Source organism: Neophocaena asiaeorientalis, unplaced genomic scaffold, assembly GCF_003031525.2.
Source record: "Neophocaena asiaeorientalis asiaeorientalis breed wild unplaced genomic scaffold, Neophocaena_asiaeorientalis_V1.1 scaffold476, whole genome shotgun sequence".
Lineage (NCBI taxonomy): Eukaryota > Metazoa > Chordata > Mammalia > Artiodactyla > Phocoenidae > Neophocaena > Neophocaena asiaeorientalis.
The window spans coordinates 6,551,678-6,578,900 of record NW_020172178.1 but is presented as its reverse complement, the minus strand read 5'-3'; the positions used below and the strand labels follow the sequence as shown (position 1 = coordinate 6,578,900).

At 48.3% G+C, this 27,223-nt stretch overlaps 1 protein-coding gene across 3 annotated transcripts in view; it reads right to left on the bottom strand.

Annotated features, from left to right (window-relative positions):
• Nucleotides 1-27,223, bottom strand: part of WDR25 (WD repeat domain 25) — a 139,631-nt gene that overhangs the window by 37,618 nt on the left and 74,790 nt on the right. For all 3 annotated transcript variants that reach the window (XM_024759586.1, XM_024759594.1, XM_024759604.1), the window contains 2 exons: nucleotides 17,836-17,983; nucleotides 5,996-6,126 (listed from right to left, as the gene is read on the bottom strand). In XM_024759586.1, coding sequence (XP_024615354.1) covers nucleotides 5,996-6,126; nucleotides 17,836-17,983 — 279 coding nt within the window. The remainder of the gene's footprint in view (nucleotides 1-5,995; nucleotides 6,127-17,835; nucleotides 17,984-27,223) is intronic.

The following is a 27,223-nucleotide window of genomic DNA, read 5'->3' as shown; positions in this document are numbered from 1 at the left end:
CATCATGATGGGAGGGGCGGCTGACCCCAGCAGCCTGAGCACCTGCTCTGGTTCCAGGTCCTGTGGAAGATGTCAAGGCGCAGACATGACTGGACTGAGCCCCCCTCACAGGCAGTTGTAAATGAATAGCTGTCAGGTGAAGGTGCTCACAACCTATTTATCACTGAGATAGGTCACAGGTGGTGCAGGTCAATCGAGGACGAAGACCAAGGGTGCTCACGTGAGAGAAGCATGGGACCTCTGTGTTCAGAGGCCCTTTGAGACCTGGCTTCTCACAGTGTGGTCCACGGGCCATCTGTCTCTGCATCTCCGGGAGCTTGCTGAAATGCAGGATCTCACCTGCGAAGGGCTGAATGTTTGTGTCCCCCCAAAATCTATATTTTGAAGCTCTAACCCCCAATGTGATGATATCTGGAGGTGGGGCCTTTGTGAGGTACTCAGGTTTGGATAAGATCATGAGGGTGGAGGTCCCATGATGGCAGTGGTCACCTTAGAAAGGGATGAAGAGGCCAGAGCTTCTTGCTCTCCATCATGTGAGGACACAGCAAGAGGCAGCTATCTACAAACCAGGAGGAGCCCCCTCACCAGGACCCGACCACCCTGGCACCCTGGTCTCAGACTTCCAGCCTCCAGAACAATGAGAAATAAACGTCTGCTGTTTAAGCCCCCCAGGCTGTGGTATTTCATTACAGCAGTCTGAGCTGACTAAGACATCATCTTGCCGAAACAGAGTCTGCATCCTAACAAGAGTCCCAGGGGCTCTCCTACACACAGGAGAGTTCAGAGGCCCTGCTTGAAAGATGACCTCATCCTGCCCCTTTACTATACCATGGGGGAAACCCTTGACTGAGAGAGGCTTTAGTTTAGAGATTTGCCTAAAATCAGCCAGCTAAGCAAGTAGGAGAGGGAGGATGGGAACCCAGGGCTGCTGGATCTCAGGCCAATAAGCACTGGCGGCCCGGAGGGGCTCGGACCCCCATGGTAACATGAAGGTCAGACCACAGACATCCTGGGTTCCAGACCAGACCCATGTTCGAGCAGACCGTCGGGAGACAGAAGAGACTGGCAGCACGGGGCCGGCACGAGTAAGCGGGCTCGGAGGGTTCGTGCAGAACACATCCTGCCGACCTGCCGGAAATGAAGCCAGGCGCTCTGCGGCGACGAGGGATGTGATCCACTCATCAAACCAGAGCAGAGAGAGATGGGCCAAGAAAAGACAGGGGAGCCAAAGAGCCCGTTTGCTGTAATGCACTGGGCTGAACCAGAGAAGTCCAGAATCCCAACATTCATCATGTGGGTAAGCGTAAGGAATTAAAGTCTAAGACTGGAAAGTAGCTTTAAAGTTATCTGTTCCAACTACTCCTCAGACCCGGCAAGAGGCTGTCTGGCCGCACCGTCCTGCTCCAGTGGTGGGCTCAGCTCCATCGTCGGAAACCTACCCCTTACCTTCAAAATGCTGACTCACTTTTAACCCAGCAATTTGAGTTCTGGGGCACAAGCTGCAGGAAATAAACTGCGAATGCGGAAAACACTAGATGCACAAATGTGTCTCACAGTGGAATGTATCACAAAGTAGACTGCGATGGTTTGTCTGGAGATTATAACAAGAGGGGGAAACGACCCATATACCCCTAACTGAGGCACGGTTCTCTGGAAAAGACATTCTCTGAGCACACGGTTTCCACAGGGTGCCCATAATAGGGTGAGGTACAGGGGCACCCACCCTGTCAGCCAGGTCAGAAGGATCAGTCCCGACAAGCCACAGCGTGACACACACCACAGCCAGATACGTCTTAGCAGGGATGGGCCAGATCATAAGTATTTTTGGCTTCGCGGGCCATGTGGTGCAATTACTCAACTCTACCACTGTGGTGTGAAAGCAGCTGTAGCTGATACACGAATGAATGACAGGACCTGCATTCCGATAAAACTTTATTTACAAAAACAGGCAGCAAGTCAGATTTAGCCCCAAGCTGCACTTGCCGATCCCTGATCTCCACCTTCACATCTATTAACTTTAAATGGCAAACCAAACCAAACAAAAGGAAATGTCCTAAAATCCAACCTCAGGAAATGGCTTAATAAGCTAAACCATTTGAAATTGACTCATTCGATCCATATTTATCGAGTGCCTGCTGTGTCAGACGCGGCTCTGAGTGCTGAGGATAAAGCATGGAGCAAATTAGCCAAGCATACTGCATCAGAGGAATGTATTAAAAATCTACAAGAATTCATTTCACTGTAAGGAAAACCCTTACAATGCTGAGTGAAAAGCAAAATACAAAGACCAAACAATGTTTTAAAAAACACACAGTGGAAAAGAACAATGAAATAAAAATATTTAAATGTGGGGCTTCCCTGGTGGAGCAGTGGTTGAGAGTCCGCCTGCCGATGCAGGGGACGTGGGTTCGTGCCCCAGTCCGGGAAGATCCCACGTGCCACGGAGCGGCTGGGCCCGTGAGCCATGGCCGCTGAACCTGCGCGTCCGGAGCCTGTGCTCCGCAACGGGAGAGGCCACAACAGTGAGAGGCCCGCGTACCACACACACAAAACACACACACACACACACACACACACACACACACACAGTGGAAAAGAACAATGAAATAAAAATATTTAAATGTTACTAATGTTTACCTTTGGCTGGCTCAACTACCCCTTCTCTCTGTTTCTATTTGTTATTTCATATAATCACATATTACTTTTATAATAATAACAGTCCTTCCGTTGTTTTTAAAAGAGGAAACCCGTCTTGATTTTAAGCTAAGGTCTGTGTCCCTCCTGCAGTTTCCACGGCTGCCCCTGAAAGCAGTCAGAAGACAAGCCGCTCAGCCCTAGGTGTTCCTACGCTCACCAGGGAGGGCTGGAAAGTTCAGCACCTGGGACAGAGCCCCAAGGCCCCGCGGGAGCCCAGCAGGAGGGCAGAGAGCCACCCCAGGTGGCTGTCCACACCTTTCCTCTCTGGCCCTCCTGCTGGGTCCGTACAAGGCACTTGGGCCACACCTATCAGAGGAAACAGAACTGAAGCAGGAAAGAGACTGGTCCCCTGAGTCTGGCTGCTGCACATGGAAACAGTCCTTGTGACCCAGCAAGGGAGGACAGGCAGTCAGATTGTTGGTAAAAAGGAAGTAAAAACAAATATTGCACAGATCCCTTTACCCACATTATTAGCTGGGGAGAGACTGGCAAACATGCCGATACCAGTCACAGCAACATCTGCTCCTAATTGCTTCTCCCCCAGCATTCTCAGAACACGTCAGCTGGCGTCTGCCCTAGGAGAAAATCCGATATTTTTAACAAAGTCTTAAATCAGATGGCGTCCTTGATGAGTAATTTCTTACGTGTTTGCTCTTTGAGGCTAAAAACAGCACACCTCTAAGGGACGTGGCTGTCACCAGGGGCTGGTTGATCAGGAGGCCCCGCTTCAAACAGCATGACTAAGAGTTTCTAACTCCAGCAGCACTTTCCAATGTCTTCTTTCATTTATCATGTATTTATATCCCATATACAAGTGTTCAAGTGCTTTTAAAAGTCCACACATCCACTTCTTTACGGGTAACTTTTCTCTTTTCCAAATGTTCTTGTTTTTATAAAGTCTCTTGTAAAAGAAAAATGTGTTTTTTTAAAAAAGAGTACATCTCTCTATGCTCTAATTCTCCCACTTGGGAAGTACTTTAGGCAAAATACCTACGTATAAAACATCCTGTTCTCTTTAAGGAAACTGTCTCTGGTTTTAGGTTCTCCTGCAAACACCAGCAGCCCCTTCCCACAGCCTGGGGGGAAGTGCCTTTCTGCAGCAGCCGGTCTGACGCACCAACTCGCCTTTCGAATCGGGCACTGGAGGTCTTGTCCCACCTCCTTCCATCCTGGCCACGCAGAACGGCCTCTGCTCAGTGACGACCTGATGGGGGGCTGCACCTGCCCAGGATGGGGCAGGAGGCGGCCCTGGAGGGGGATGCCTTTTGGTAGAGGCTTTGGTGCTGCAGAGGCAGCAGGCTAGAGCCCTTTGGCGTGGGACCACTGACTCCCCTGCATCCCTAATGGAGGAGGACACTCTCTGACGTTCCACACCCTCTTCTTTCAAGGTCAAGATCAATGCCGATATCATCATGAACTACCCTGTAGCATTCTAGTGGCTGTGTGCCTCCTTCAGACCAGGGCGGTGCTTCTCAGAGCTTGAAACAGCCATCCTGAAATCACTGAGCCCCCCAGAGGCAGGAGGCAGTCAGGCTCTTCCCCACTGCCCCTCCCTGAGCCCCTCTGCACCCCTGATCCCAGACCCCTGCTCACAAACCTCCCATGGCTCCCCGCTGCTGATCCAAACCCAGACTCATGGCATTAAAAACCTCTCTGCCCGGCCTGTCCCACTGCCTGGGGCCCACGCCTGGCCAAGTTGAGCAGGCCACTGGCCATGTACACACCTTGTATCCCCCACGTCGAGCAGGTCACTGGCCCTGCACACACGTTGTATCCCCCATCCCGTGTGACTGCCCTCTGCCTCCGTCCACTCATTCAGTCGCCCACGGTCTGATGAGTGCCTACTATGTGCCAGGCACTGTTCTAGGAGCTAGAAGTCAGCAGCAAACAAAACAGACAAAAATCCCTGCCCTGGAAGAGCTTACATTCGAGGGGATGGAGACAAGGCAAATAGACAAGTAAAATCCATAGTGTGCCGGGTGATCATAAGTGCTATGGGGAGAAAAGAGGTGGCAGGGGGACTAGTGAATGCCAGGGGTGGCTGGCATGGTGGTCTGGGAAGGCCTCACTGCAGAGGTGGCGTTTGAGCAGAACCCTGTAGGAGGGAGGGAGCCTCTCCATAGAAAACTGGGAGGAGAGCATTCCAGGCAGAAAGTGCAAAGGCCCTGAGGCAGGACTGTGCTGGTGTGTTCTAGGAAAGGCAAGGAGGCGGGTGGGGCTGAGGCTGAGCGGAGATCATGAGGCCTTGTGGGCCGCCCTAGGATCACAGCTTTTCCTGTGAGTGAGACCTGAGCCTGGAGGGTTCTGACCAGAAGAGTGACACATCTGACTTCCACTGTCACAGGCCAGGCCGGCTACTGTGTTGAGAACAAACCGTAAGGGGTCGGGGGGAGGTGGGGGGTGTGGTGGGGGAAGACAGATACCAGAGAGGAAACTACTGCAATTATCTGAGCAAGAGACAACGGCAGCTTAAACCCGAGTTATGACTGGGTTTGCTGATGGTTTGGGTGTTGGGGGGATGACAGGAAGAGTGGAGAGAGGGATGATTCTGATGGTTTGGGCCTGAACAACCAGAAAGATGGAGTTGCCACTTTTTTTTTTTTTTTTTTTTGGCCACACTGTGTGGCATGGGGGATCTTAGTTCCCTGGCCAGGGATCGAACCCATGCCCCCTGCATTGAGAACGTGGAGTCTTAACCACTGGACCGCCAGGGAAGTCCTGGACTTGCCATTTCCTAAGTTAGGGAAGCAACAGGAGTGGCAGGCTGTGGTGAAGGACGGGAGTGGACATCACTTCTCTGTGGGACTGACGGTGACCAGCCTTTAAGCCCCAACGGGAACACTGTCTCCTGCGAGAAGCCTTCCTTACACTGAGCTGAACTGAAAGCTCACCCGCTCTGAATGCCAGCCCCTCCCTCCCCGCCAGCCCTCCTCTCACTCACATACACACACACACAGAGCACTTCTCCACCCCACTTATTTGTATCCACATACTATTCCCCTGAGTCATCTGAGGCTGACTCATTTCATAACATCGGGAAGCATTTGCACACAGTAGGTACTCAACAAATATTTTTAGTAATATGCTGTATAGAATTGCACCTATGGTGCTTTAATAATCTAACAACTCAAGAATGTTCTTCCAAAACATCTAAAAATTATGCTTCCCACTGATTAAATATTAAGTGGTAATTATTCCATCTCAAGGGTCCTATATATAGATGCTGACCCACCTCCAATCATTCAAAATGTCCAGGCAAGCTCTCCTGGAAAGGCCATGTGAGGAAGAGGGGTGTTACCTTGCTGGTCCTTACGTCCCAAGCTTTCATTTCAGAGCTGAAGCCGCCACATACGAAAACGTTGTGGTCACTTGGATGAAATTTCAAGGTAGTGATTCTAAAGTCACTTTGACCACTGAATAGCTGGGTTCCTACAACACGAAAAGAGAAGAGAGGGTTAGAAACTACTCAGATCACAAACTAAATACCTTAACACTAAGATAACATCTGATATTGGAGCCACGGGAAAGCACAGCCCACCTGGGCCTGAGGCAGCCAATGGAGACTTTCTGGAAACACAACAGCAGCGGCATTTGCCCTCACTCTCTGGCCACCCTGTCCTCGATTAGCTGAATCCCCCCACCCCCAGGGATAAACGAGATGCCTGAATCCACCTTTTAGGTGCTCTGTAAACATTATACACATCAACTCATTTCAAGCACATAATCCAGTTTGCAGTTGAAAAAACCAAGACTCAGGGAGACTGAATAACATTTCCAGAGCTACACAATTAATTTTGTTAGATTATTTACTGGGAGTCTAAAAACCAAAAGCAGGGGCTTCCCTGGTAGCACAGTGGTTTACCAAAAAAAAAAAAAAAAAAAAAAAAAAAGCAGAATGCTCCAAAATGATTCTTTTTAGGATCAGCATCTTACAATCACACCCTCATGATAACCCATCAATGGTTTTCCATAGAGCGTGGCCAGTGGGGTAGCATCAGCGTCTGGGCGATAAATGAGAGTGTGACGTCACAGTGGCTCAGGCCACAGGTTGGAGGGGGTGCGTGGACCACCTTTTCTATCTGCCATGAAACTGCTGTCAACTGCTCCTGGATGCTGTGCAAACGTCTGCGTGCACACACATACCTCTGCTGTGGAAACTGTCTTCCTATCACTGAGCTCTCTTAGAGGTAAGCCATAAAAACGCCAGAAATGTCGATCATTTAGAACAGGTCAGACTCGGGGAACAGATCTTTTGTGCTGAGCCCAGGTCTCGAAAGCCAGCATGCTTTCCTCTACACGGTGCCACAGCCCAGGAGGGACAACCTTGAAACCCTTCCCCTGGACTGAGGCAGTGGGCAGTTAGGGACATAAGAAGCTGGATACCAATGCAACGCCAAGATCTCAAACATCATCTCCTCTTACGGGGACCCAGGAAGTACACTTGGTCCTTCAATTCAGAGAGCGCTTCCGGAAGGCTGCCCTGCTCCGTGTTTAGGACCCCACTGTAGTTAAATGCTCCACCGGCTCACCAGGTAAGGAAACGAAAGGCATCAATTGGTCCTCTTGAGAGTTACAGCAGAAGCCTTGACAAATCCAATTTGCCTAGATCCTTGGTCTCCAAACTTGTCTGACAGTACATCCCCCAGCCATGAGAAACCCTTAGGCACATACCGCCAACACGTGTATATTTATTTATGTGCTACTGTACCAATATATTATGAGTATAAAAGCAATTACCAAAAAAAGAACATTTTGAAAGATGAGACAGGATAAAGTAAACAATATTTTAAAATATATTTTAATATGCCATTTACTAAGAGTATCAATAAACCTCTTGGAAATTATTAAATCAAATGAGTTATAATAATTTTAGTAGAGCAACAGGACTGAATATGCTTCCACTTTTTTAAAACGTAGGGACCTTTTTGTGACTCAGTGATTTGACAGTAGCCCGGTTACAGCTTAAGTTTACACACTGAAGCCTGTACAGAGCCCCAAAGCCTCCTTCCAGAGATGTGAGGACCCAGAATGGAAGACGTTTACCACTAGCAACAGGGGAGACATTTTCCGCTTCCATCTACCACTGATGCAAAGGATTTTATGAACAATTTGCTAATAAAGCTCCATTTCCCCTAATGCCAAATAATGGCTCCTGCCACTAATCAGCGGGTATTACTGTATATTCTCCTATTTCTAACAACCTAATTCAAAATCCACTGAAATTTTCATTTACAGGATTTTAAAGCAGGATTAGAAAAACACTGTTCCCAGGTTAACAGTGCTGACCCTGAAGTTTTTAATAGGTGACACGTTCACATCGTTTTTGGCAACAAAAATTACAGAGTGGTATAAACAATTAAAAACACCTGTTTTCAAAGTGTTCTCTCCAAAGGGCAGATTTCTTGGAAAGAGGCTACTCTCTTGTTCTTTGTTCAAGCATCACCTTTACCTTGATGGATGATTAAGTGTGTTGATTTTTTTCTAATATCTTCTAAGGGCCTACAATTGGCAGTCAGTTGTCATCAGGGAAAACTCTGGAAACACTTGGCTTTTTGTAAATGAAGACTCTATACCTCTTTAAGCTCAACAAGCCCGTTAACTATTTTGCTACAAAATGCAACTCACAAAGATTTCCACGGTCATCCTATGTCATCACAATGCTGTCGAGACCTGGCCAGTTTGGGTCGTTGCACTGAGTACGGTGACGGGACTATAGACAGCAGCCTAGCTGTCCGAGCTGAGAGAGCAGTTAAGGCAGATGTGGTTCTCTGCCTGGTGGGATGTTGAAAAGCCATTTCCAACTGGAATGATAAATAGCATTCCGTGGCAAGAGGGACAAAGCTTGATATCCGTTCTTAAATTACAGGAGTATTAAAGAAGGACTGACGTGAACAAAGATAGGGAAGACGTGATTCACCAACAGGAAATGAGTTGTTCTAGGGGTAGTAAGGTAACTTCTTAAATTATACTAATATTGCTGTCATAATACTGTTTTTCTAATAAGTAAAGAACTCTTCTATAAAAGCATGAGGAAGATGAGCAGACTTGTCGTATTCTGTGTGCTGTGTCCCTCTCATTAGGTCAAGAGACAAGCAACACTCTCAAGTAGACCAAAAAAATCACTTCCCGAGGAATTAGTCTAATTGGAAACCTGGTATTCCCAGTTCTTATTCTTCTTTTCCTTTCCTGAAACTTGTCTGGGACCCAAACTCTTCCTCGCCTTTTCTGCTACACTTCGGGGTCAGAAAGCAATCGTGACATGTCCGGTTAGCAAGCCCCCCGCCCAGGGAGGATGGAGCAGGGGGCCGCCCGCCCATGCGGTACTGCGTGCCCTGGGGATGGGCTTCATGCCTGCAGCGCTGGCTTCAGGAGCTTCGCTCCAGCCAGGGGGCTGGGGGAGCCACATGAGGGCTAAGGGCGAGGGACTATCATTACATCCCTTCGATGGAAAAGGAGCACAGATGTCGCTGCGACCCTCACACCGGCGCAAGAAGGCCCCTGTAGGCCAAAAGTCTTCTCTCCAGACAGATACAGCTGCGCCTAATGCCGACTCCTTGCTCATTTGGAACTCACTGCCAACCCTTAAGTCCAAAAGGAAAAACAAACTCTATATGCCTGGAGAAAAAATTCTCCCTGTTTCTTGGACCATAGCATATACCATATGCTTATTTCAGGAAAAGCAGTGAATTAGCCATGTTTTTTTCAAAAAGTGCCGTGACAGTCTTGCCAATAATGGGGGAAAAGGATGAGAGGAAAAGTGAAAGTCGAGTTGCTAAAAGATAATGACTGAACTTTTTTGCTGAAAAAATGTATTTCTGACTACGTTATTCATCCTCAATCCCCCAAAGAGATTGAGAGAGAATCTATGTCTTTTAAGTACTAAAATTTTCCAGTTAGAAGACAAGCTGTAATTTCTATTTTTTCCTACTTTTACTTGTAATAACTAGGCCTTCACTGTACTTCTTTGTTAAAAGGGACCAAAATGAAATTTTTCCATTTTTGAATAATAATTACAGATACCTATTGGGAAACACGAGGTAAGGAGGTCTGGGGCGAGACTGTGCCTCAGAAATCAGGACCCCAGCCATTGTCACCCAGCAACCTGTTCAAAGTGGGAGGTGATACAGCAGAGGGGTGGGGAGTCACATACACCTGGGTCCCACCCCAGCTCTGTCACTTCTAGTGGAGCGACCTTGGGCAGGGCCCTTCCCTGCTGTGTCACACGCCCTCATAAACACACGTCTGTCGGGAGGGCTGTACGGAACGCATTCTAGAGGGCCTGGCAGACAGCAAACAACAAAGGGGAGAACTCTTACAGTTTGAAAAAAACTAAACCTCAAATTATTGAATTCACCCTTAGTTAAACTGAAAGCTAAAACCAAGGGATATGAGTTTTTAAGAGCAGGGAACTTGAGAGATTACTGACGTTGAGTTTTTGTTCTGAGGCTATGAGAATACAATGCCTTGGGCTGCCTTTACATTTAGTTAAAGAGATACAAATAAAGGCTGGTAAATATTTATCAGAAACTGTCTTGAAGGTGATAGCCACACTGGAGGTGAAGGTCCTTTGCTGTCAGATGTGTTCCTACTCTGCAACTTTTCATAAATGGAGCAGCTTTTTTTGTTTGTTGTTTTTGTTTTTTTTAATTTTTCTTTATTTATTTTCTTTATTTTTTTTATTTTTATTTTTGGCTGCGTTGGGTCTTCGTTGCTGTGCGCGGGCTTTCTCTGGTTGTGGGGAGCCGAGGCTGCTCTTCCTTGCAGCGCACAGACTTCTCACTGCGGTGTCTTCTCTTGTTGCGGAGCACAGGCTCCAGACGCGCGGGCTTCAGTAGCTGTGGCTCGCGGGCTCTACAGCACAGGCTCAGTAGTTGTGGCGCACAGGCTTAGTTGCTCCGCAGCATGTGGGATCTTCCTGGACCAGGGCTCGAACCCGTGTCCCCTGCATTGGCAGGCGGATTCTTAACCACTGTGCCAACAGGGAAGCCAGGAGTAGCTTGTTTATCGCATCCCCTCCTGGGCAATGCTACTTTGAGCACAATGGTTAGTTGTATATAACCTTTAACCGTGAGACTTATCTGGCTTGTTTACATGTTTGTTATGGAAAATTCCATTTATTCACTGCATACTGCTTATAAGAAACCGAGTTTTAAAATATTTAGTCCACTAACACTGACTTTATTGATCTTGTTCTAATGAACTCAACCAGTATAAAAGAACTGTTCAGACTCTCTTGGAGTTAGGAAAAATCACTTCTTTTCCTCCTTGAATCCATAATGATACAAATAAACTATAAATCGCCATTAAAACAAAAACCTGTTTAAGACAGAATGGAGAAACTCAACTGGGTCTCTTGACACGACTAGCGCTGGCAATGCACCGTCACCAATATTGCTATGATAAGGCAGCTGGTAACACTGGCCGTGTTCCTCCTCAGGGAGCCCCCCTCTTTCTCAGGTGGAGACACTGAGCTTCCCAAGGTGACCACCTGCGTGGCCAGGCAACACTGCCTGTCAACCCTAACGCCTACCCTGTGGGACCCTATGGTCACGAGGGCTCCAGGGTCCTGAGGGGCCTCCTCTGTCCCAGCACATCTGGCCCCCGGCCCAGTTCCTGGCACATAAGAAGCACTTGACACAGGTCAGGTGAAACCCAAGTACGGGTCCGCAAGAAAGAGCAGGGAAACTCATGCCCTCCTCTCCAGAGAGATGGCGCCTATCGCCTCCAGGCCTGCCTGGGGCTTGCACATGTCATGCCACAACCCTGCGTGGGAGGTGTAATTACCCCATTTCTCAGCGTTGGGGGAATGAGGGATGGAAGCCCAGAGAGGTGAGGCCTCGTCCAGGGCCTTGCGAGTCGGCCACGCTGGGACAGAGGCTGGACCCCTGTGACCCCGGAGCCCGCCCGCGAGCGATTCGTGACCTTTCCTTCCGCTGAGCTCTGCGCGCACATCACAGGCTCGGGAGCCGGTAGGGGAGATGCTGACGAGGGATTGGCTGGTGCTGTCGGCTGGTGGTGATTGAGCTCGTGTTCCCAGGCAGGCGGTGTATGACTCACTCCGTGAAAATCAATATCGTTACACTCATCCTCTGGGAAGTATTCAGCCAGCCGTAAATTTAACCCTCCTGACTCAAAGTTAACGAAGAAAGGAGCTTACTAACTTTCAAATCAAACTCTGTGAATCAGAAACGAGCGCCATCTTGGCACGCCGGGCAGAGTCCCGGGGAGGGTCCAGGCCAGAGTCAAACGGGCCCGCGTCTGCACGCTCCCTGTAGGTAAGCCAGCAGCCCCGGGATCCGCCCGCCGGCAAGCCTCTCAGATCCGTGGGCTCCTAATACGTGAACTCAGGAGAATAAATCTTACCTTCAGGGCTTGTTGTGAGAATTAGAAATAATGCACGTAAGACAGCAAGCCCCAGACAAACGACAGGCCCGACAGACAGCAGTGCGGCAGCAGTAGTCGTCACAGAAGAAACAGCAGTAGCTGTTGTAGAAATTTCTTTCACATCAAGTTTGGTCACTGCATTTCATTAACTGGACAAGACTGAATTTTCCAAAATTAAAAAAAAAAAAAAAGTTCTCAACTTGCAAACAGGTCCCAAAGGTACAACTTAAGTTGGTTTTCTGGGACTCAGAAGTCACCACCAGGACAACGAACAAGCCGTGACTGTGTTTAGCCTCCGGGGTCAGTCAACAGAGGTCGTCCTACCTACAAAGGGAGCCAAACTGCAGCCACTTCTCCAAAGCCAAGTGAGCCCCTGACACTCTTCTCCGGGCTTTTAATATGGACGCTTCTCACCCTTCCTCTGACAAGTGTTTTAAAATCGTCAGGGCAAACATTTCTCCTGCTGGAACGGCGGCTGTCGATAGCCGGAGAAGCACCCTTCAGCCAGTCTGGGCGCGCTTTCTTCCCAGAGGCCCCGAGTTATCCTCGGCAGGTGGTGAGCCAGCTGCCCGGGTGAGAGCGGGCTCCCCCGGAGTCGGCTTAAGCAAACTGTTTGGTCACAGCCCAGAAACACACGTGCTTGAGGGCACCCACTCTTGTCCTTGAACAGCCAAAGCCTCTGCCAGTCACACGGGCCGGAGCTGAACCCCAGCTCTGTCACTGCAAATCATCAAACGCTCCAAGCCTCAGTTTCTGAGCCCATGAAATGGGGATAAAAATACTTCCCCCATAGGTTAGCATGAAGACTAACTATGTAATAAGCAGAGAGCCTAACATCCACTTATTCATTCTGGCTTGATACAGGCCAGGCAGGGTGCCAGGAACCAGGGCTACACGGCTCACAGCCTGGCCCACAGTGAGCACCCAGCCAATTCGTCACTCCCCTTTTCCTTGGAGCATTCCTGTGATGGAGGCCCCAGTCATGATGCAAAAACAAGGGAGACACCAGAAGACACTTCTTGGAAAAGAAAAGTCATGATCATTTATGGGTCCAGTCCCAGTCGGCCACTTGGGCCCACGCACCATGACCCCCACGGAAAGACACAGGGACCCCAGAGCAGAAGGAGCCAGGCAGGGGCGGGGGCAGCAGGCGCGGGAAGCGGGGTCTGAGTGAAGAGGACGCCCGCTCAAGTGAAAGGCGCGTGCCGACCCATCACGAGGAGGAAGCTGCTACCCCGCTCAGGCCATTTTGTCATGGAGCAGCGGAAGACGTAGGAGAGGCTGGGAGACCCTGAAAGGCGGTCTTCCTGCTGGTCTGCCCCCAGACCCACACGTAGGATCAAGAGCCACACCAGTAAGCTGGCTCGGGGGGACCTCTGGGGGTTTTTGGAACTGAGCCAGCAAAGCTGCCCCATTTGGGGACATGGTCCAGCCACTGCGGCTCTCTGGATGCTCAGAGGAACACGGCCATGATTTCCTACCTTCTGAAGGGCCTTGTGGGGCAGGGGCGGGGAAGGGAAGGGCAGCCTTTGCTGAGTGCTTGCCGTGCAGCAGGCACTCTGGATACGTTATCCCAGCTGTTCCCCTCCGTGACCCCAGCTGCTGGGCATTGCTACCCGTCTCACAGATGCGGAAACGGAAGTAAAGGAAGCTTCCCCAAGGACGCCCGGCTTGGGTAGGTGGAAGAGACGTGTCTGCACCCCATCCAAGTTCCTCCTACCACACTGGGCTGCCTCCAGCATCCGGGAGCTGGGGCCGGGTGGCACGGCCTGGATGCCCTGGATGGGCTGGACACACGTCAGGAGAGCTGACTGGGCACAGGAAGGAGGACAGGGTGCCCTGCCCATCCAGGGCCCTGGAGGCTCCAGGGAAAGGACCATCTCCTTTGCAGCCAACAAATGCAAAGTTCGAGGCCTCACACGCCTCCGAGGCCTTAACATCCAGGCTGGGGGCGATGGTCTAAGGGGTGGAATCTGCAAGAACCAGTACCACTTAGAACTGAACGAGCTCAAGCTCTTCGGGGGCTTTTGAGGAGACTGGCTGATGTGGTGTGCCGGACAGCTGACTCATAAAGCAGGCGGCACTCGGGGCCCCGGTGGAGTAGAAGACCAGCGCTCCCCGAGGCCACCTCAGCCTAATGCACCAGAGACGTTTCGTTAGGAAGATTACAGACTGAAATGATAGCACCAGAAATAATGAACCTGTGAGCAGATTTTATTTAAGTGTTGATTCATGGTTGTTCTCTAAGCCAACAGCCCGTCAGAACTATAAATGAACGAGATAAAATGTTGCTGGCCCTCCGTATTTCAGGCCGGGTATTGACGTTTTAGAATCCACAGATTTTTAACTGTATTGACTGAGGAACCAGGATAAATGGCCTTGGCGCCAAATTCCCATTAACGACAATGGGCACCGAGTGACTAATTCCCAGAGCGCTGCGGTGAGAACGCCCTGCGTTGCTTTCTCCTGGCGGGGAGTTCTAATTAGATTGAAATGGAACAGCCAAATCACCAAGGGCGGAAAGAGGCAAAGCAAGTGAAAAGGAAGATCAGAGTCGGTGACGAGAAAGGACAGAAGTCCAACGAGGCCGAGAGCCACAGGGGCTGTACACAGCCCCCGCACACCCTGGGCCACACACCTGGGGTGCCGGAATGCGGCGTGGGCGTGCATGCAGACCCCACTCCGGCGGCCCCTGATGAACCCACCCCCGCCTGGCAAGGGCCTCCTCAGCTCTGCCTCATGTGCATGCACGCTGAGCAGCTGCTCCGAGCCAGGCCTGGCCAGGTGACAGAGACACAAAGACCACCTGGATGGGCCCCATCCTCAAGGAGCTCCCACACTAGCCATGGAGATGGACACAGAAACCAACAACCCCTCAGTGACAGAGGCCCCACCCAGGGGCTGGAGGCCTTCCCCAAGGGCAAGGCCAGACCCCTGGACCCTACCCACCAAGCAACAAAGGACATCCAGCACACTGACCACGGTAGCCCCAGCCCAGGTCCTGTACAAGTAGCTGCTGAATGAATGAGAGTGGGCCTTCAATAGGCAAACCAGGTGGTGAGCCCATTCCCAGCAGAGGGGTGGAGGGCAAAAGTGCCCCCTCACCTCCCCGGGGGGATGGCAAAGCCCTGAGGGCAGGACCATGCTTTCCCTGTCCCACCCAACACACCACAGCTAGAGGAGCAGCTGGGACCGGGCCAGACAATGTTCCCTCCAGCGAGTTCTACCACCAGCTGGGCAGGGCTGCCATATCCCCTCCTGAAGCTCCCCACCCAGCCTCCGGTCACCCCCAACCCGCTACAGCCACCAGGAAGACCTGCCCAGGGTGCACATGGAGCCATGATTCTCTCCTGCTCCAAACTCAGCAATGGCCCCCTACTGCCACCTGCTGTGGCACTGCCTAACTGGCCAGGTGAGAGGACTCTCTTTGAACGTCTGAAATCCACACACACACACACACACACACACACACACACACACACACACACAATGGCAATGTCTGCTTAACATCTGTTGATTGAGAAGATAGATCATGACAAAGGGCCGCTAGGAATCCATTAATGTTATCAAATGAACTTGTATTTGATTAACACGACAGCATCACCAGCATGTGAGAAGCATCCCTTCTCCACTCTTGGGCAGACAGCGCAGGTACCCATGGGTGCTCAGTGACACTGGACTGGGGAGCGGCATCTGGGGAATACACACCCCACAGGCCAGGAAGTGCATGGAGCCCGAGCTCCCATTCCTGCACCCCCAAACTCACTTCCCCCAGCTCCCTGCACCCCACACTTCCACACACACCACGTGGTTCATGTTCCTGAACTCCGTCCTCATTCCATCTGCTGAGAACCCACTTCCCTCCCCCTCCCCACTCCATCCTGATTCTCTGTCCCCCAGTTCCTGCCTCAGCTTGGGTCCCACTTCCTCCAGGAAGCCTTCCTTGATCTCCCAGGCTAGATGTCCTTGTGGTTCCTATATCTCTCTCCATCACTGCACCCTGGGACTCTCTGCGGTTCTGTCTCCCCCAGCGGATGTGAGCTCCTCCAGGGTGGATCCTGGGACTTTTTCACTGTGTCTCCAATACCGAGCATGGCTTATTGGACACACAGGTAGCAAAGTATAACAGTCAGGTAGCCAGCTTCGGAGCCTGGCAGACCTGTGTGCATCCTGGTTCAGCCGCTTCCTGGCTGTGCCCGTGCCTGTGTGTGACGAGGGGATTCCGGTGGTGCCAGTATCAAAGGGTGAATGGGGCCTCATTGCTAAGCTGCAGAGGAAGGCCTTGCACACAGTCGGTGCTCAGTGACAGTACCTACTGCTGGCATCAGCGACCCAACTGCCACCGTCACCCAGGGGCACCAAACCCCCTAAGCCTCGACTCCCTCTCAGAGGGGCTCACAGGAAGATCATGGTCTTTGTTGCCAAAAAGAACACCGTACACTCAGCACTGCGTAAAGGGCACAGGGTTTGCAGCTGCACGGACATGGCTCCGAATCCCCACGTGCCTTGCGCCACTGGGAGGCCCTGAGCCAGTCACTCGCCCCTTGGAGCCTCAGTCTAGTCACCTGTGAAATGGGGAAAACAACGGCTGGCGGGATTGAAATGTGTGCAAAGCCTGTGGCACAGTACCAGCCGCCGACACAGCCAACAGCCTGGTCAACACCCCTACTGACAGCACACGGGGCCCAGTCAAAGGAGCTGCATGGCCTCAAAAGGGTCGTCCCTCAGTGACCCAGCAAGAGAGGAGGACACTCCAGGTGAGCGACAAACCCGCTGCATCCAAGCTGCTGGGCGGAGCTGGGTGGCTGGACCCCGGAGTGATCATCCCCTGTTTGCCAGGCTCTGGGAGAGGCACGGACCCCAGGACCACCACAGCTGGGCCAGGCAGGCAGTGGCTGCCTGAGGGCTCGAGGGACGCCCCGGGCACTGGTGTGAACCCAGGCCTCCCCTTCTGGTGCTGGCAGCGATGCCCAGCAGAAAAGTGACCCAGGAGGAGCCCAGGGAGGAAAAGGCAACGTGGGCGCTGAGGGCAGCCGGCCTGGGGGTCAGGGGCAAGGCTGGAACCCAGGTCTGCGCTCGCTGGCTCTGTCCTCGCCCGAAGCACAGACAGGCCCCCGCTCCGGGGCTGTGGCCGGATTCGTGCTCAACGTGCCGGCTGCATCGGAACACCGGGGAATGGAAAGTTCCTCCCACTGACTCCTCTCTCCTCCTCGTGCTGCTTGTCAAGAGCCCCCTTAGGATTTAGCCAGCGCGAATCCATCTCGCCCAAATGCCTTTTCAGTGTGGGCACGAAAGCAGAGCTCGTTGGCTGTCTTTCTGTATGAGCTGGAATCATTCCTTACAGCCTTTCAGCGATAGTGAATTGACAGGAATTCTAAACTGATTCCAACCGAAGGACGCTGTGATAAAGCTAAATCTATCTCAGTACAAATTGCATGTCAGAAGTTGATTAAAAAGCCACCTCTGTCCAGCTCCACAGCTTGGGGCTGGGACAACCTTGGGACTCTGTCCTCCGGGCAGGTTGGCAGAGGTCCACTGTGAACCCTACGGGCCAGTCTCGGTTTCAGGCAAACAGCCTGGAGACATGCTTGCCGAGTGTGAGTCTCCCCTCGTCCCGCCTGCCCCTGCCCTGAAACCATCTGCAGCTTGCGGCTGCAGAATCCCCCCTCCCAGAAACCTCCCCAGTGAGAGAGCTGACTCGGCTGCCAACTCGGAGGAGGGGGCGCCTCGGGGTAATGAAACAGAGAAACACACCTGTTTCGAGGTCTGTTAGGTGCAGGGCAGAGTCGAAGCCACCACTGAGGATGTGCCGGCCACAGGGGGACCACCGGGCAGCCCGCACTGCCTCGCTGTGCAGGGAGTAGGTCTGCAAGCAGCTTCCCGAGTCCACGGCGTTCCACACCTACGAGGCAAACACAGCACCAGATGTCACGAGCGGGGGCCTGAACCTGGGGGCTCAGCTCAGCCCCTGTGCACGGGGAAAAGGCTCTCACGGTAGAACTAGATTCCCAATATTTTACCATCAAAGCAATATCTAGATGTCAAACTTCTCTTCGTGGAAATGTAATAAGGCCTTGGGACTGGCAAGTCGAGGGGGAGACTTTCACAAAATTTTTTCTGGGGGTTGAGGGAGCTCACAAGGAAACAGCATGTCCTGTGTTCTGCCGCTCACCTGCCCAGCCCTTCACACCTGCTTCACACCTGCTCACCACCAAAGAGTTCCAGCCCAGCCTCACCTGCACCTCTGACACGTGTCCTCCGAGACAGGACTTTCTGAGACCTGTAGTGGATGCCGCACCAGGCCAGGCTACCTGCACGGGTCCCGCTTTAAGACTAAGATCCAAAATAGAGTCTGCCACAGCTGTGTTTGCAACCAGGCAGAACAGATCTCTGCCCGAGGGGCAAGCTGGCCTTTTTTCTGGGAGAGAAAGTACTGCCCCTCACTCCCCCCTGCTTTCCCTGGGGAGTGAGGCTTGTGGCAGAAAGCCCTATATACACTTAATGACCTCTGAAATGTGTTTTTAGGCCCTCAAGTATAGAACTGTACATTCCAAGGGCCAGGACCACTTGTGCATGAAAGGGCTGCGTTCGGCTTCCCACCAGCTCTCCCAGGAAACTCTGCCGACCACCACACACCCCAGGGAAAGGCCGGCAGGCGAGCAGCCCAACCAGGCTGGCCCAGGGCCTGGCACACGGAGGTGCTCAGCAGTGCTACTGTCCTCCCTTGGTGTCACTGCAAGAAGAAAGGGATGCTCTCACCTACCATCCAAGGTGGGTCAGAGGACTGAACACAAGCAGGAAGGCACCTACAGGGCCTCCTGTGTGATGCTTCGGCTTGCCAGCCTTGTGACCTGGCTGAAGCTTGGCCTCTTCAGGCCTCAGTCTCCTCCTCCATAGAATGGGGATAAGAAGAGCCCCGTCCCAAGGGCAGTGGTGAGGAATGAGTGAGGGCTGGGCACACCGCACCGTAGCTGGAGCACAGCAGGAGCCACGGCGCCGGAGGCTGTGCTTCTTGAGGCATGTAGTGCATGCGGTTCTTAACAGCAGGATTCCCTGACCCTCTCTTATTTCCTTAATAAGAGTAAACCCAAAGCGTGCCCACACAGATCCACAAACTGGATGTGAGAGATAACCTCCCCTTTCAAGATGAGAAAATTCACCCCGCCGCATCCTGAAGGTTCTCAAAATACACAGGATCAGAGCTCTGAAAGCGTATTTCCCGGGCATATGGAAATGTCTAAGATTAAGAAAACAAGAGGTCAAGGGTAGCCTTGAAAGAATGGTAGGAGAGCTCAGTTCCTTTCTTCCTAATTAGGGGTCAACAGCTGGGGTTTCAGACTGAAAAGCAGAAAGTAGCAACATTTACATTTAGAAATACGAACAGAGATCACAGAGGAAAGAGCCAGAAGGCTTCAAAGTGAAGTGAGAATTCATGGCAGAAACGCAGAGCACAGGGAGCTGCTGTTTTCTCAAAACTGTGTGCAAGTATGACTTTAAAGGAAAAATATAAAGTCAAACGAATGAACTGGATCTACAGGGTTAACTTGGCTAAACAGTGAAAAGATAATATTGAATACATAAGACAAGCTGCATATATGCAGTACGATGCCATCTAAGTCTTAAAAACACATGGAACACCACCTCACACCCAGCAGAATGGCTTCTATCAGAAAAAAAAAGAAGAAGAAGATATGTGTTGGCAAGGAGGTGGAGAAATCAGAACCTTTGTACATTGTTAATGGGAAGGCAAAATGGTCCAGCCACTAGAGAAAACAGCACAGCAGAACCTCAAAACATTAAGCATAGACTTACAGTATGATCCAGCAATTCCACTTGTGTGTATGTGCTCAAAAAATTAAAACCAGGATCTCAGAGAGATATCTGTATCCCAATGTTCACAGCTGCATTAGTCACAACAGTGAAAATGTGGAAGCAACCCAAGTGTCCACTGATTGATAGATGGATAAACAAAATGTGATATATATACACACAATGGAATATTACTGTCTTAAGAAGAAATGAAATTCTGACACAACCCACCACATGGATAAACCTTGAAGACAACACGCTAAGTGAAATAAGCCACTCACAAAAAGACAGAGAGTATAATTCCACATATGTGGGGTCCCTAGAGTAGTCAAAATCATAGACGTAGAAAGTAGAACGGTGGTTACCAGGGGCTGCGGGGAGGGGGAGATGGAGACTTTTTAATGGGGACAGAGTTTCAGTTTTGCAAGATGAAGAGTTCTGCAGATGGATGGTGATGACGGCTGCACAACTATGAACGAATGTACTTAATGCCGCTGAACCTACACTTAAAAATGGCTACGCTGGTAAGCCTTACGTGTATTTCACCACAATTTTAAAAACACACATGAAGCAAAACTCTATCATGTTTCTTTGTGTACTTGTAGTCAGACTATAAAAAATATGCTTGGAGAGGGGAGAGGGAGAGGGCCAGGGTTGGGGGATGGGAGCTGTGAACACTACACTGTATTTCCCCTAAAGAGAGGCAAAGAGAGCGTGAGAGGGCTTCCCTGGTGGCACAGTGGTTGGGAGTCCGCCTGCCGATGCAGGGGACACGGGTTCGTGCCCTGGTCCGGGAAGATCCCACATGCCGCGGAGAGGCTGGGCCCGTGAGCCATGGCCGCTGAGCCTACGCGTCCGGAGCCTGTGCTCCGCAACGGGAGAGGCCACAGCAGTGAGAGGCCCGCGTACAGAAAAAAAAAAAAAGAGAGAGAGAACGTGAGAAAATGAATGTGCTCCAAAGCAAATATGCCCAAATGTCCCCATCTATTAAACTCATTCATTTAATCATTCATTCAGCAAACACTTCCTGGGTACCTGCTATCAGCCAGGTGTTGGGAAAGGAGGAGAAGGAGGTGGTGGGGGACGAGGAGGGGGTGGACATATATACACGAATATGTTTAAGAGACCTTAAACCCTGTGGCACCAAGGCCAAAAGCAGCAACCAGAGAGGTCTGAATTCTTGGCCACGGCCTCCTAAATCAGCCGTGGAAATGTGTTTAAGGAAATCCATCAATCCGTAAATTATCCAATAACTCCCCTCTGAAATGAAAAATGCATACTTGGCTCTCCTGGTTGATATATACACAACGATAGCATCAGAATCAATGCACCCCAGTCAGCCACTTCTCAAAGTATCCAGGGTGAGGGAGAGAAGAATCTTTGCTAATCGCTCTCCCTAATTGAATTTAATGTTTGCTGTCAGGTTTTAAAGATTAATTCCCAAACACCGCGCAGCCTGAAGTGTGTACCTTTTTTCAATTAAGTAATTAGAGAGCCCAATCTGCCTTCATGGAATTAAGGAGTTAAGTCTTCTGTCACATGTGCTAAGATGACTTGCTGTATTAACTGGAGACATTCTACGTGTCCAACAAAAGTCAGATTTAGAAAGAACGTGGCAAGCGAAATGTGGTGCAGGTGAACGTTCACTGCAGTTTCCGTGTTCTGCTTACTGAGACGTGGCCCCACCAGGAGTTCCTAACCGTCTCTCAAGACCTATAGCTTTAGCCACGGGTCACCTTCTCTCTGCCTACCTGCCTGACTTTTGTTTTTTATTGGGTTGGCCAAAAGGTTTGTTCAGTTTTTTCCATAAGATGGCTGTAGTAGCACTTAGTTGTTTTTAACTTCATTCAAAACGATTTTGTTAGATTGTATGTGACAGCTGTCATATCAGCATGCATTTAAAAAAAAGACTTATCGACACATGCACCCCAATGTTCACTGCAGCACTATTTACAATAGCCGGGTCATGGAAGCAACCTAAATGCCCATCGACAGACGAATGGATAAAGAAGATGTGGTACAATGGAATATTATTCAGCCATAAAAAGGAATGAAATTGGGTCATTTGTAGAGACGTGGATGGACCTAGAGACTGTCATACAGAGTGAAGTAAGTCAGAAAGAGAAAAGCAAATATCGTATATTAACACATATATGTGGAATCTAGAAAAACGGTACAGATGAACCGGTTTGCAAGGCAGAAACAGAGACACAGACATAGAGAACAAATGTATGGACACCAAGGAGGGAAAGGAGGGGTGGGATGAACTGGGAGATTGGGATTGACATATATACACTAATATGTATACAACAGATAACTGATGAGAACCTGCTGTATAGCACAGGGAACTCTACTTCACTTCGCTGTACAGTAGAAACTAACACAACATTGTAAAACAGCTATACCCCAATAAAAATAAATAAATACATCAAAATTGGTGAATTTTTGTGTTGCCATTTTAATATTGAAGATGGAAGAAAGAAAGCAACATTTTCGGCATACTATGCTTTATTATTTTAAGAAAGGTAAAAATGCAACTGAAACACTAAAAAAGATTTGTGCGGTGTATGGAGATGATGTTCTGACTGATTGAACATGTCAAAAGTGGTTTGCAAAGTTTCATGCTGGAGATTTCTCGCTGGACGATGCTCCATGGTCAGGTAGACCAGTTGAAGTTGATACCAATCAAATCGAGACATTAATTGAGAACCACTCAGGAGATAGCTGACGTACTCAAAATATCCAACTCATGCGTTGACAATCATTCACAACAGCTTGGTTATGTTCATCACTTTAATGTTTGGGTTCCACATAAGTTATGTGAAAAAAACCTTCTTGACTGCATTTCCACATGTGATTCTCTACTTAAACATAATGAAAATGTTCCGTTTTTAAAACAAATTGTGATGGGCGATGAAAAGTGGATACTGTACAATGGTGTGGAACAGAAGAGATCGTGGGGCAAGTGAAATGAACCACCACCAACCACACCAAAGGCCAGTCTTCATCCGAAGAAGGTGATGTTGTGTATATTGTGGGGTTAGAAGGGAGCCCTCTATTACGAGCTCCTTCCAGAAAACCAAACGATTAATTCCAACAAGTGCTGCTCCCAGTTAGACCAACTGAAAGCAGCACTTGACGAAAAGCGTCCAGAATTAGTCAACAGAAAATGCATAATCTTCCATCAGGATAACGCAAGACCACATGTTTTTTGATGACGAGGCAAAAACTGTTACCGCTTGGCTGGGAAGTTCTGATTCATCCGCCGTACTCACCAGATACTGCACCTTTGGATTTCCATTTATTTCAGTCTTTACAAAATTCTCTTAAGGGAAAATATTTCAATTCCCTAGAAGATTGTAAAAGGCACCTGGAACAGTTCTTTGCTCAAAAAGGTAAAAAAGTTTTAAGAAGATGGAATTATGAAGTTGCCTAAAAAATGGCAGAAGGTAGTGGAACAAAAGGGTGAATATGTTGCTCAATAAAGTTCTTGGTGAAAATGAAAAATGTGTCTTTTATTTTTCCTTAAAAGCCGAAGGCACTTTTTGGCCAACCCAATATTATAAAACAAATACAATCTCTGTAAAAAATACTCAAATTATACAAAAGTGCAAAAAGTAAAACCCCATAGGAATCAACAACAGGATGGCTGTTTCTCTGATTACATTGTAAATAAGTGTTCTGCAAAAAATTTTTCAAAACAAACAAACAAAAAAACCCCAGAAAAACATAAAGAAGAAAATAAGAAGCAGCTATCATCCCACTACCTGGAGATAATAGCTGTCAGACTTCTTTGTGAATCTTAGCCTCCCGTTTGGCCCTGTCCTGCCAGCCCCTGCCTCATGGACCCTCCTAGTTCAGTCCCAGCTCATGGACTCCTGTTTATCCTCGACAGTCTCTGCTGTCCCAGGATATCATTCTAGAGACCGCTGTCAGGCTTGCACAGCTTAGCACAAGCCTGTGCAGCCGGTGCCCAAGCCTTCATCAGGCCATTTACCTGCAAAAGTTTTGGGAATCCTTCAGAGTGTGTGTGTATTCAAGGGCTGGAATTGCATTGAATCCACAGACCAATTTGGGGAGATGTCCTAACAATACTGAGTCTTCTGATGCATGAACAGGATATATGTCTCTTTTTATCAATATTTAGGTCTTTAATTTCTCTAAGCAATGGTTTATAGTTTTTTGATGAAAAAATCTTGCACAACTTTTGTCAAATGTATCCCTATTTTTTTCATGTTGTGATGATATTGTAAATAGTATTTAAAATTTTTTAATTTCAGGTTCTTTTCTAATGTAGAAATACAATTAATTTTCTATATTGACCTTGAATTCGGCAAACTTGCTAAACTATTAGTTCTAAAGGGTTTTTTTTTTTTGTAGATTCAGAAGAGTTTTCTACATAGACAATCACATATGTGAACAAAAACAAGTTCACTTCCTCCTTTCCAATCCAGATACCTTTTATTTCTTTTTCTTGCCTTATTGCACAGGCTATAATCCCCAGAACAATGCTGAATAGACACGGTGTGAGTGAACACCCCTGCCTTGTTCCTGACCTCATGGGGAAAGCAGTCATTCTTTTACACAGTTAAGTAAGATGCTAGAGGTTATGTTTTCATAAATGCTCCTTAACAGTTTGAGAAAATTATCTTCTATTTCCAGTTTGCTGAAAGTTTTTATCAGGAATGAAAGCTGGATATTGTCAAAAGCTCTTTCTATATCTCTTGAGATGATCATCATATGGTTCTTCTTTTATAGTTCATCAATAGGCTGTATTATATTAATTGATTTTCAAACATTAAGCTAAACTTGAATTCCTGGGACAGATCCTACTTGGTCATGACAAATAAATAAATAAATAAATAAATAAATGTTGGATTGATTTGCTAAATCTTACTTCTTCTCTTGGTTTGGTACCACAGTAATGGTGGCCTCACAGAACAAGTTGGGGAGTGCTTCCTCCTCTTTGATTTTCTGGAGGAGTTTGAAAAGAATTGTGTATTAATTTTCTAGGGCTGCCATAACAAAATACCATAAACTGGCTGGTTTAAACAATAGATATGTATTCTCTCGTAGTTCTGGAAGTCAAAAGTCAGAAATCAAGGCAGGATTGGTTCATTCTGAGGGCTGTGAGGGAAGGATCTGTTCCAGACCTCTCTTCTTGACTTGTAGATGGCTGTCTTCACACTCACATGGTGTTCTTCTATGCCTGTCTGTCTTCATATATCCCCTTTTTATGAAAACATAGGGACTTCCCTGGTGGTGCAGTGGTTAAGAATCCACCTGTCAATGCAGGGGACACGGGTTCAAGCCCTGGTCCGGGAAGATCCCGCATGCCAGAGAGCAGCTAAGCCCATGCGTCACAACTGCTGAGCATGCATTATAGAGCCCAAGAGCCACAACTACTGAAGCCCGCATACCTGGAGCTTGTGCTCTGCAAGAGGAGAAGCCACCGCAATGAGAAGCCTGCTCACCACAACGAAGAGTGGTGAGCAGTCTTCTGCTCACCTGCTCACCACAACTAGAGAAAACCCACACGCAGCAACGAAGACCCAACGCAGCCAAAAATAAATAAATAAATTTATTTTAAAAAAAGAAAAGAAAATGAAAGTCATACTGGATTAGGGTCCATCCTAAAGACTTCATTTTAACTTGAATATCTCTATAAAGATCCCATCTCCAGGGCTTCCCTAGTGGCACAGTGGTTGAGAGTCCGCCTGCCGAGGCAGGGGACACGGGTTCGTGCCCCGGTCCGGGAAGATCCCACGTGCCGCAGAGCAGCTGGGCCTGTGAGCCATGGCCGCTGAGCCTGTGCATCTGGAGCCTGTGCTCCGCAGCAGGAGAGGCCGCAGAGGTGAGAGGCCCGCGTACCAAAAAAAAAAAAAAAAAAAAAAATCCCATCTCCAAATAAAGACATATTCTGAGGCACTGGGGGTTAGGACTTAGAAATACAAATTTTGAGAGAGACACAATCCAACCCATAACAAATTGGTCCTATTTCTTACTTAAATGTTCGGTAAAATTCACTAGTGAAGTTTTGGGGCATGGAGTTTTCTTTATGGGAAGGCTTTTAACTATGAATTCAATTTCTTTAATAGAGACAAGGCTTTGGAGTTATCTAATTTTGTCAGTGAGCTTTTATTGCTTGAGTCTCTCAAGGGATTTATCCAGGTCATCTAAGTTGTAGAATTCATTGACAGAAAGTTGATCATAGTATTACCTTAGTACTCTCTTAATATCTTTAGAATTTGTAATTAAGTCACTTCTCTTATTCCTAATATTGGTAACTTGTATGTTTTCTCTTTATTCCTGATGAGTGGCTAAAGGTTTATCACTTCCACTGATCTCAAAAAACCAGCTTTTGGCACCACTGACTTTTCTCTACTGTTTATCTGTTTTCTCTTTCAGTTATTTCTGCTTTTTCTTTATCTCCTCTCTTTTGCTTACTTCGGGTTGTATTTGCTTTTCTTTCTTTTGTATGTAAAGTGGAAGCTAAGATCATTGATTTGAAATTTTCTTCTTTAATATAGGCATTAATGCTATAAATTACCATCTGAGAACTACTCTAGCTACATTCCACAAAATTTTATATGTTGTGTTTTCACTTGCATTTGGTTCAAAATACTTTCTAATATACCTATCAGTTTCTCCCTGAACCCAGAGGTTAATTACAAGTGTGCTGTCTAGTTTCCAAATATTTGGGTTATCTGTCATTGATTTTTAATTTAATCTTATCACCATTAGAGAATATACTTTGAATAATTTCAATCCTTTTAAATTTACTGAGCCTTGTTTTATGGCCTAGAATATGGTCTATCTTGGTAAACATTCCATGTACACTTGAAAAGAATGTGTGTTCTGCTGTTGTTACATGGAGTGTTCTATCAATGCCAATTAGGCCAAGTTGGTGATAGTGTTGTTCAAGTCTTCTATACCTTTACTGATTTTCTGTCTACTTGATCTATTGATTATTGAAAAAATGGTGTTGAAAGCTCCAACTATAATTGTATATATGATTATTTCTCCATGCAGTTCTATCAGCTTTGCCTCATGTATTTTAAAGCTCTCTTATTAGATGTATACATATTTATGCCCTTAATGTTTATGTGCCCAAAGTATCTAGTTTTATGTCCTTTGATGAATTGACCCCTTTCTCATTATAAGATGTCTCTCTTTATCCCTGCTAATATTCTTTGCTCTGAAATCTACTTTGTCTAATATTAATATGGCCACTCTTTTTTTTAATTACTATTAGTATGGTATATCTTCTTCCATCCTTTTACATTTAACCTTTGGTGTCTTTTCTTTTTTTTTTTTTTTTTGCTGTTGAGTT